This window comes from the organism of the source record quoted next, unplaced genomic scaffold (genome assembly GCF_019419815.1).
Source record: "Pyrus x bretschneideri cultivar Hongxiangsu unplaced genomic scaffold, Pyrus_bretschneideri_v1 Contig13, whole genome shotgun sequence".
Lineage (NCBI taxonomy): Eukaryota > Viridiplantae > Streptophyta > Magnoliopsida > Rosales > Rosaceae > Pyrus > Pyrus x bretschneideri.
In genome coordinates, this window is record NW_025999424.1 from 8,365,210 (window position 1) to 8,377,042 (window position 11,833).

General features: G+C 33.6%; 2 protein-coding genes across 2 annotated transcripts; both read right to left on the reverse strand.

Annotated features, from left to right (window-relative positions):
• Positions 1-99: 99 nt before the first annotated feature.
• LOC103942462 (ankyrin repeat-containing protein ITN1-like) lies at positions 100-1,627 on the reverse strand. Its single transcript, XM_018646296.2, has 2 exons — positions 1,292-1,627; positions 100-708 (listed from the first exon to the last, which is right to left on the reverse strand). The coding sequence occupies exons 1-2, from the start codon at positions 1,625-1,627 to the stop codon at positions 100-102; spliced, it is 945 nt and encodes a 314-aa protein (XP_018501812.2).
• A 1,521-nt stretch (positions 1,628-3,148) lies between these two features.
• LOC108866906 (ankyrin-3) lies at positions 3,149-6,631 on the reverse strand. The gene is made up of 3 exons (XM_048578712.1): positions 6,471-6,631; positions 3,726-4,205; positions 3,149-3,318 (listed from the first exon to the last, which is right to left on the reverse strand). The coding sequence occupies exons 1-3, from the start codon at positions 6,541-6,543 to the stop codon at positions 3,164-3,166; spliced, it is 708 nt and encodes a 235-aa protein (XP_048434669.1). The 5' UTR covers positions 6,544-6,631; the 3' UTR covers positions 3,149-3,163.
• Between the last annotated feature and the right edge of the window lie 5,202 nt (positions 6,632-11,833).

Genomic DNA, 11,833 nt, shown 5'->3' on the forward strand with positions numbered 1-11,833 from the left:
TTCCTTCATGTATAATCCATTGAATCAATTACACCTCTCATTTTAGGATCCCACATAAACAGATCTATACGATCAGAAATATAAAATAACGAAACACCTTTACACCCAACGTGTCACATTCCTATTAAATATTCCTTTTCCGTAAGTAGAAATGGTAATTCTAACTAGGAGGGGGAATTGCATCCAAGCAAATAAAGTGACTGGAACACTTGAAAGTAGTATGGTCGGAATCACAATCCAGGACTGTTGACGAACTATAATTAGAAGGGCTGCAGAAAACGCAATCATCATGGTTGCGATAGCTAAAAAAAGAGTGGCAAGACCAATTATCATCTTCATAGGTAAGGACTTAAGGAAATCATCTTCTGCGTAACGTGACGTGAGAATTCCGAGAAACGTCAACGTTGCAGTCGTGGAAGAAAAGAGTGATATAGCATCTGAAATCATAAATAACATAAACAATTTTTCATCGATGAATGCAGGAAAGCCGGTATCTTTGTTTCCTCCAGGAATTGTAATTACTGCAGCAAACATGATGGTAATAATAAGAGCACCTACAACAGTGTAAGAAGTTGCTGTCTCTTTCATCCATTTTTCTCCCTCCTTTAGTAATCCACTGTGATTCTTTGTGAATAGTTCCCTTGGTGTCAAACGTTCATCTTTGTTCCTAAACTCAAGAAACTTAGGAGGTACAATAGTCTCTACTTCCTGCATTGCATTGAACAACAAGTACTGACACATGAGAGCATAAAATATAATTTTTTATAATCTTTATTATATTAGGATTAACTACCTACATTTTACATTTTAAGATTTGTAACTTGTGTTAGGTTGTATTAATTTTAATATTTGTACTGACATATGAGAGCACCTACAATTGGTCACGATGTTCAATTTTAACATTTTATGCATTAAGGCTTTAAGATTGTGTTAATTTTACAACTTGTGTTAGGTTGAACATCTGCTTACAATAAATCGAAAAAGCAAATAACTCTCTTTCAAAATGCAGCACCTTTAGTGCAAGAAACTTTTTAGGAAAACAAACTAAGATCGATACCTAGTAAGTGGATAAGGAGACTTGTAATTCAGTTGGTTAAAAGCATTTTTCCAAAGTGTCGAGTCCAATTCTTTCCTCCCTCCCTAAGTACCTAATAGTTGATGCTGGATTTGGATGATTATTACAAAAAGGGAAAACAAATTCAGAACCTCCCGAACACTTAATTTGATTCTTTCAGTTTATATGTCATACGAGCAAAGTAATCAAGAATTATGTCGAGTGAGAAATCCTAACCTTGTACCATTGTAGTTCACGCTGCATTTGCAATGCTGCCCCTGGAATACGGTAAAGTTGTGCCTGTGCAGATGGGGACAACAACCCAGCTATATGTAGCTTGTTATTATAATCTTTATCGGCAATATTTTCCACCCAGTCCTTCGCAGAGATCCCATATATAAGGTTATAAATCTTTTCTTGACGACATTCGATGGAAAAGTCAAATATGTCCCTTGAATTGTCATTTGTTGACCACAGAAGTTCAGGATTTGCTTTGCATATATGAGTAATAAACTCCACGTTCCCCTTACAAACAGCTTGGAAGATTGCCAAACGCACAGTGGGATAACTCATTTGTTGCATATCCAAATCTTTATTTATCTCTTCGCATATGAGCCTTAAAAATGCAAGTGAGCGGACATGGACAATCTTCATTTCATATATGTGTTTGATTCCTTAGTTGACATTTAAAATCCAAATATTTAGGACATAAACTGTTTTGAATAATTGATTTGAATTCAAATTTACAACAAATGAAATTGTTACCAACATACCAAGTATCTCAACGATTTTCGAAACAAGCCCTTCCTTTTGTTTTTCTGAAGGGGAAACAAGCCGTTCCACTAAACCTCCCACTGCAATGGAAAAAATGTTGGTGAAACTTATGGAGCACACCCATCAAGGGCACATATAATAGTTTAATTGCTGCACTGTTACTATTGATAGATGGGATCAGAACCTGGTAAAGTCGCATGTGCTATCAATATTTTCGAAAGATGGTTGTGGGTGAATCCGAATCATGCAATCATCTTCTCTAGTCAGTAAGTGCTATAAAGTCCAAATGGGTAATCATGACATGATAAATTCGCCAGCAGCCCAAGTGCTGCCAGGTCGAGGAAGGAAGAAGAATATGGGAAAAATTTCATATTCGGGTTTTATTGTGTGAATTCTCTATGCAAACCCTGAATTTTAAAAGTAAGGAATTTGTGAGAATTCAACCAATGCTTATCTCCCAAATTATAAATATTCTTGGAGTCCTATTTTAGGTAGGATTAGAATTTGTCTATTATGGACTACAACCTTTCTCCTGGTTGCCTAGTGTTCATATATATAAATAGCCAAGTTAAACAGGGAAAATGGTAATCGCCACTTACATCTCAAAACTCTCTCAAGTTTATAGTTTCTCTCAAAATGCTTTTTCGGACTTAGGCATCGGAGGCCCTTTGGTGGATATATTCCCTCCTTTTTTGGGTGTTTGTCAATTAGATTAATGATGTACCTTGATTTGTAGGTGGAATTTTGTTAATTCAATTGCATGAAATTTGCATCCATAGTGGCGAAGATGATGGTAACATGGGTGAGGGTGTGGTTAATAATAATGGCGGTGGAAATGGTGATTATGAGGTAGTAGAATTGGTGAAGGCGGTGATGGTGGAGGTGGTTGTGGTCGTGGCGGCTCAGTGATGGTGTGGTGATGGGAGATACTAGTGATGATAGGTGTAGGATCTAGTGGCAATGATGCCTGGTAGTGGAGATATGGCGGTATGGATGCTATTTGCGATGATCATTGTAAGGTGGTAGTGGGGGAGTAAAAGATTTTTCTTTTTGTTCTTAAACCTCTAACCTTGTAAGGTGGATAACCCAAATTAGATCGTACCATTTATACAACATTTTTAACTTGTTAATGATGGGAGAGGAAGGGGATAACAAACCTGAGCCAATTAAACTCCTTCCGTTAGTAGCTTGGGGATTTTCTTCATTTTGAACAGTTAGACAGATATGATTGATGCGGGGAGGAGGTCGTACGTATAGACCTATCAAGACAAGAAAATATGTCATATAAAAGTGAAAGCATATAATTAATAGAAAGAGAAGGGAGTATGTGGTACACTAACAGTCATAAACCCATTGTTGCCAGAATTTGAGCTCCGCTCCACTCGGGAATGAAGAAGCCTCTCTAGCCAAAATTTCTAAAGGGGTCACCGTTGAGTAGGCCCGAGTAACGGCCAATTTTGGGCAACGTTGAATTAAATCCCATGAGATATCTGTTTATTTTTCACGTTACGATTTTTTCAAAAATAATTAGTTTGCTATAGTAATTTGTAGATTTTGGAAAAAAGAGTAAACTATAGCTAAATCATAAGCTATTTATTTTTTCAAGTTGCGAATTGATAACCATTTCGTTTTCAGTTGTTGTAATCACGTTTTTAATTTGAAAACCAAAAACTCGTTTGATAATTATATTTAGTTTTCAAGTTTCAAAAAAATAATAAAAAAAATTGAAGGCCAATTTTTTTTTAGTTTTCAAAATATTAATTTTAGTTTTCATTTTTTTTTTTGGGAAAATTGGAAGTTGTTTACTAAACAACTCAAATGATTATCAAACGAACCCTTAATTTTCATTTTTGTAGTCCTCAACATCATGTTAATACTCATATTTAAAAACTTTTACCAAATTCTTTGGATGTAAAACAATTGGAGATTATTGCAGCGCCATGAGGTCCTTTGTCTGGCATTAAATCTTCAAGTGGAGTGACAGAGTAGAGATATCGAGCCATATGCCAATGACCATGGAAATAAGCTTCCACAATTGGAAGCTCGTTGTTTGAATTGGGAATGCTGAGTAATTTTTTGTTCTTTGTTACCATGCATTCAGCCATTTCGGGAATCCCTTTACTTGCAGCAATAGCAAGAGCTGTCCGACCACCCTGTGTTGCTTTTATTTCCAAGTCGTCCTCTTGCATCAACGACACCAATTCTTTCACAATATCCACATGACCAGCATCAACTGCAATGTGAAGAGCTGTCTTCCCAGAAAATGGATTTCTTACTCTTACTACCTCCGGATGTTGGATGTGAAAGTCCCTTGCAGTTTCCCAACGACCAGCTTGCACAGCCTCAAAGAAAGGTTTGTACTGACTATATTCAAGTCCTGTCAAAATTTATTTTGTTTATTATTATTAATTTCCTCATACTTGTTAAGTTTTATGCTTAGTTAAAAACTTCAATCTTAGAAACCATGGAAGATAATGTTTATGGGTTCCTTGCTATTTATCTTTTTAATGAAGTTGTATGAAATTATATGACAACTAGAAAAATAATATGGGATCATTGTGATTAACACTCCAAAGTGTTAGGAAAATAGAGCACTGAAATTTAATCACAAAGAAAACCAAGAAATCATTCATGCCATTAATTAAATACACTGTTTCAATATGTTCAAACAAGGCTTTTTAACCAAAATAATCCCTGAGATTTGCAAACTTTGGTTCCTGAGATTAGAAATCAACGGAAACGGGTCCCTAAAATTGTTCACCATCAATCATTTTGGTCATTCGGTGAAAAATCATGTTAAATAAGGATCAAAATAACAAAAAAATACTCTCAATTTAAAAAACAATAGGCCAAAATGATTTGACAAAATTTGAGGATATTTTTGTCATTTTATTCTTATTTTATGGAGATTTTTCATGGAATGACTAAAATGATTGTTTGTGGATAAATTCAAGGACCAATTCCGTCGATTTCAAAGCTCAAGAACCAAAATGAGGAGTTATGCAAATCTCCGAGACCATTTTGGCTAAAAAGCCTTCAAACAATAAAAAATAATGCTAAATGCACATGAATATGAATATGAATATGGTTACAAATATATCAAATTTACGGTAAAATTAGACATTATATGTCCTTGAGATAATTTGCATTTTACTACAATGCTTATGATTGATTACGGGCGTGTGATTGTGCATGGGAAAAGTGATCCCAATATGATTGCAGGAGACTCATTTACAGTAAAATCTCGATATAGTAATAATGTTATGACAAAACCAATTTTATAAGTATCGGAAGATTATTACTTAATAAAGGTGTATAAGAAAATGACTTAGATATCCTTAATGAAAGTTATATGGATACAAAAAACGATATTAGCAGCAGAGCATGCCAATTTTGAAGATGTAACATTGGAAAAAGAGTCACCTAATCTCTAAAAGCTAGGACTATATGTAACAATAAATTATTTGCTTATTAATTGATTTCCCCCCTTGAAACTACCATTTAGTCTTACTTTACCCCTTCAAAATGGTTTTGTCTCACTATGCCCCTGAAATTGCCATTTTTTGTCTTATTTAGTTTCAGTTCACTCTATTTTCGTACATATCAAAAAAGGTGTAGGTGCAGTCATTGGATTCATTGAGTGGATTGAATTAGATTTGAAACACAACCCATTATTTGCTTTTGTCAACAGTTGCAGCTAAAGCTCCACAAAAATCCATAAGAGAGACAAACGGGGTTTAAATTAGAGTTATCAAAAATGGAATTGAGATTGTTTTAGTAGGCAAGTTGGAGGTAAAGAGTTGTGTCAAAAATAAAATGTCCATACTACCCTGTAGTTTAACGTCTATTTGACGGAATAAATGATAATGGGAGTGAATTGAAACTAAATGGGACAAAATCAGAACCAAAATCGCCAAATTAATTCAAGGAGTTAGATTTGTACATTGTATCAAATTAATTCAAGGATTTATATTTCTACATGGAACTAAAATCGCGCACATCTGCGGATGGAGGTGGAGATGAGTGTTACCCTTGCACTATGACGAGAGTTCAAACCCCATCGACTTATAATCTAACATCAAATCTAACAAATATATCGTTTGACAAAAGTGATTAAATGTGTTGGAATGGATTTTTCTGTTGATATTGTTTTCGTTTGAATTAAGTTATGTATTATGTGAAGATTAGATTATTTGAATTGTACATTAGTGGGATAAGATTCAGTAAAAAAAAAAAACAAAACAAATTTGTTGAATAAGGATTCCTTGAATCTAATCTCTTATCTGCGCAAAAGATGGACATGTTATGTAGTATTTAATCATTACTTTTTTTTTTTATTAATACATATATTGTGGTTTGTATGACATTTCTTAAAGTATTATTTTAAATTCTCACATTTTTTAGCAAATTTTTAACATTTTCATTGAAGACAACCGATATTGATATTTTCATAAATTTGTATTCAATGTTTCTACCTATATTGATATTTTAAATACTAGATGACATAAAAATATGGTATGAAAACATAGTATCCTAACATTTTCTTAAGAAAAAGGTATAGACCATTATTTAATTAGATAATGAAATAGGAAATGATTTTTTTTTTTTTTCCTGTTCTTTTGGCAAGGAGAGGCAGACACACCTGATGGATGTAACACGCGTGACATGGCCGCCGAAACACCGTGTGCCAAGGTCTCCCAAACACCTCGTGCCATGAAATTAATGTAGTCTACTTAATGTAGTATACTTACTACGTACTTACGGATTGAAGGGAATGGAAGCCAACAAACTGCAGCTAGCTAGTTATTAAACTCTAGTAAGTAAGCAAATAAAACAAAGGATCTAATAAGAAGAAAATGGGGGAAAGTGGGAAGCTACTTAGAAATGAAGAGGTGCATGGGCTGCTTTTCCTGGAATCATATTAAGGATCAACTGGACACGCAACTTCCGCTTGAATATTGGTATCATATTCCTAACATTAATGCAAAGTTGGGCAAAGTCTTGTTATTAACTGAAGAGGATTTAATAAGCAAACCTACCTAAACGTCGAAAGGAGTAATCAAATGTAACCAATACAAAAGAATAAAAGGAAAAAGGGGGCAATAGCCACGCTCAGAAAGCCAGGAAAGAAAGAAAGGGGAGGTGACTTGAGTCCAGAGCCCTCACGATTGTCATTTAGTATTCTTGGGGTTCCTGGCAGTCTATTTGTCTGTTTGTTTAAAAATATTATCTCGGTAATCAGTGATCAAGGAACGCATGGTTACTTATTTTTAGATTTGATATTAAGAATGAAGAATAAATAGATATGCTTTTAGTGTTTTAACCTCTACTCTTAGTATCACATCGGAGAGTGATCAAGAGATTGAGACTCAAGTGTATTTACTTATGTCATGTATTCTTAGTTGAAAGTTGACCCGTAGAGTTAGTCTTTTTTATGTAACGACTTATTTAAACTAAGATCAGTAAGGATTTAGTACAGAACTTGTCATCCCCAAGAGTCAATTAAGGACGAATAAATTGTATCTTCAATCTAAAACTTAAAGGTTAGAAGTTATGAAGTCATATTTGACTCCAAATGTGGTTGTGCAAGTTATTTTATATACAATGCACATGAAATCAAATTTGACTTTTAACTTTTAACTCTTGTAAATCGGAAGGAGTCTAGTCAAATTTAAAGACAAATATAATTTTTGTATTTTATGTGGTGAGGATCCCACATTTAGAGCTATATCAAATGTCAAATATGACTTTGCACTTGAATCATATATGAGTTTAACTTTTTCAATACATTGTAGATATCTTACAGTTTTATTAATATATATAGTAATATATACTCTGCACACCTGCGATGGCCCCGATTCATGTTAGGGAACGGCGAAGCAACCCACCTTTACAAATTGTGTAAATATGCTCATTGTTCAAGGTTTAATTTACACCTCTGATTTGGGGCATTTCGGCCATGATTTGGAGCTTTTCGCTCATACTCCCCTACAACTTTGAATCAATCCTCCAACCTCGCACGCCTATCACTGCATTTCCCTCTAGATTTGGCGGATCTCATCTCAACACTGATTCACTGCTTTACGCGAGCTTCTCTATGATTGAAGACTATTAGCCATACATTATCAGGTGTCATTTCAACATTTGTTTCAATGAGTGATTAGCTTAAGAGTTAATCTTGTTGTACAAGGGTACTCTTGTACTATTCATTAAGTTGAAAACAAACACGGTTACTAAGAAATACGAGCGATTTATTCTACTCAAGTTTTCATTTCTTTCTTCTTCTTTTGTGGTTCTTCTTCTTCTTTGTTACTATTATGATGGGATCAACAAGCTAGTCCTGCTTGCGCATTTGATTATGAAGATTTTGCAGTTGCACTCCAAGTAAAATGTGAGATAAAAGCTAATCTTCATCCCAAGAATCTTGTTCTTCAATCTCCCAAACCTACTGTCAGACACGTAAATGATAAAAACTTGTACAACTAGTCAGACCATGAGACAATTTTCATTAGGTTTCGATTTATTCAAAGAAATATATTTAAAGTTTGATATACACTCAGCATTTTATTGGCTAGCGCATATGTGTCAAACAAACGGCCCGACCAAAATAAAACCCTGCCTGGCCCGTAGGTTTGGGTTGGCGAGGCCCAAAAAAATTCATATCGACAACCTTTCATTTAGTGGACGTCAAATGTTGCTTAATTATGTGGTGTATGATGCATGGAGCCCTAGTGGTAAAAATCATCCTCACCATATCTTATATATAAAACCAACCCAAAAGGTGAATGGTACTTTTAGTGTCACCAAGCTTCAACAAAATATTTTTTTAATAATTAATTTTTTGGTACAGTTTTTTTTTTTTTTTACCTCACAATAGACTAGTAATAATATGATTCAATTTCTCTATTTTTAAACACATTCAAAACATTTTAAGAGGCATGGAATGTTGGTTATAAAAAATGTCATTCACACGCGGATAATAATGTGATTAAATAAGTTATCAATTGATTTTTTTGTTTTTTTAACAAATGATATTATCTACACTAAGGGGAATGGGTTGGACTTAGTCTCACAATGAGCTAGCAATAATATGATTCAATCAGTTGTTTATTAAATATTATTTTCTCTTTTTTTTAAACACGTTCAAAATATCTTAAAAGGCATGTAATGTCGATTATAAAAAAACGTATTTTGCACGCGGATAATAATGTGATTAAATTAATTGTTAAATGATTATTTTTTTAAACAAACGATTATCTACACTAAGTCGGAGGGGGCTTTGCCTCACAATGGGCTAGCAATAATGTGATTCAATCAATTGTTTATTAAATATTATTTTTTCTATGATTGATTTTATTATGTGAATTCAGCTGCTTTAATTGGTTTATGAGGGGTTTCTTGTAGCATGATCTAAATTATCCATTTACTTCAAATATTTGACTTTCCTTTTGTCAATTTATGCATATAAATACATTTAAAACGTGTAAGTCGCGCGTAGCACGTCGTGATTCCAAAAATACCTTTTGTCATGCGTGAGCGCGTGCATGAAGGCTAATCTATATATAAAGCCAATGGAAAATGTGAATAGTGGTTTTGGTGTCACCAAGCTTCAACAAAAAATATTTGGACAAAAATGCCCCTAAAATAAAAAACTTCAAAGGCATCCTAAAATAATGCATCAAATAAGACTGGGGCATTTTCGTCATTTTAATAGTGCTTTTTTTGATAATTACTTTTTTTGTACTTTTTTTTTTAATTAGTATCTCACAATAGGTTGGCAATATGTGATTCAATTTCTCTATTTTTAAACACGTTCAAAACATCTTAAGAGGCGTGTAATGCCGGTTATAAAAAAAGTCTTTCACGGATAATAATGTGATTAAATTAGTTGCCAAATGATTGTTTTTTTTTATTAACAAACGATATTATCTACACTAATGGGGAAGGGGTGTGCTTAGTCTCACAATGGGCTAACAATAATATGATTCAATCAATTGTCTATTAAATATTATTTTCTCTATTTATAATGTAAATTCTATAGAGACCGATTTTATTATGTGAATTCAGCTGTTTTAATTGGTTTATAAGGGCTTTCTTTTAGCATGATCTAATATTATTCATTTACTTCAAATATTTGACTTTCCTTTTGTCAATTTACACAACATACATTTAAAATGTGTCAGTCGCGCATAGCACGCCGTGATTCAAAAAATATCTTATGCATGAGCGTGAGCACGCGCATGAAGGTTAGTCTTGTTAATGTGAATGTTTTTCACATTTGTTGCTTACAATAATGGGTTGGTCGATCGTGGACTCATTAGTTCATAACTTCATATACATTGGCCAGTTTTAACACAAAAGTAACATAATTTAGGATTTGGCTGTTGAGCTACAGTCGGATGATTTGGCATGGGATCTGGTTGACCTGGCCCTGTCTTTATTTCTATGGCAGGATATACATTATCTAACTGTTTTGTGCTGAAATTCAGATTCAGTAAATAAAATCGTTTGCAAAAAATAACAAAGCCATGCACAAGGAATGTTGGATAAAATTTTATAATTTTTATCATATTATCTTATGCTGGAGGCTGAAGGTTGGAGGCTGCTTGGTTTATGTGTTTGGAAGGAGGCAAACCATTTTTTTAATTTTGAGTATCTCTAGTTGAGTCTCTAAATAGGGATAACGACCATATAAAATGAGTATAAAACAAATACAAGAACAAAATGAATCTCCAATGAATCGGAAAGTGAGTCCCTAAAGTATAGAGACTCACCAGATACTTGGTATATGTACTGACATACAAGGACTGTATAGGGACTTAAATGATATACCTGTTTTTGCAATTTGAGTGGAAAAGTTATACAAAAGTCTTCCATTTTCTCCTCTTAAAGACAATTTAAGCTTCTTTTGCCACCAGCCCTAGCCTGGCTTGGGTGCCAGAGGCATCCACCCTTCCTTTCTTCTTTTCCTCTTTCTTCTTTCTTCTCTGTTTCCTCTAGAGTTTTCTCAGGTTTTCTCTCATTTGCTCGCTCCCTCTTTTCCTTCCCTCTCATCTGTCATCTCTTCTTCACCTTCCCTGCTTCCATTCTCCTCTTCCTTCACCTTTTTTTTTTTTTCTAGTTTTCTCCTTTTCTTTTTAATTCTCGGTTCTCCCCTGAGTTTAACCTACGGAAAAGAAGGTTAAAATCACACAAATACTTGCAAGAGTACAAGGATGTTGTAGTATAGATGCTCATGCAAGGTTGTTCTCCACAATGACTATTTAAACAATTTATGTAAAAACACTTCCTAATTAACTACTAAAACTAAAAATTGAGAAAAGAGATTTTGAATTTGAGTAATATTAAAAAAAAAATTTAATTAAAAACCAAGTAATAAATTCAACCAAAATTAAAACGATAAAAGAAAAGAGTTTTTAAATACCAATTTATAAAAGCACTAGGGTTCAACTATCACCTAGCAATCCTATGTATTTTTACCAATTACTTATGATCTACACATGTTACTTTGAAGGTTAGATTTTCTTAATATATATTATACTTGAAACCTCCAACATAAAACGTCTATCTAACATGCAATCCGTTCGGACTTTCAAATCAAATATAAACATGAGAGACTCATTATGTTTTGTGAAAACCATTTGAAAAACCATGCAACCCTTAAGACATGGTGTTCATCTCAAGTGAAATTACAATTATCAAACAACAAGAAGTCAGCGTCAATTTCAGGAACCTTCCAACTAAAATTGCATTAAATTACTTCTCAAGGATCCTAATCGTGATCAAGCATTAAGACAATTAGATAGTTTAAGCACAATGATCAATAATTCAAAGCATGCATGCAATCAATCATAAGCAATCAAATAAAAATTACATATTCATGCTAAGGCTTAAGGCGCTGCCCTAGCAAAACAGAACAAATTAGTTATGCATATTCATAATTAAAATCATAGAATACATTATTATGAAGAAAATGATTGAAAATACCTTTAAGTATAAGTCTGA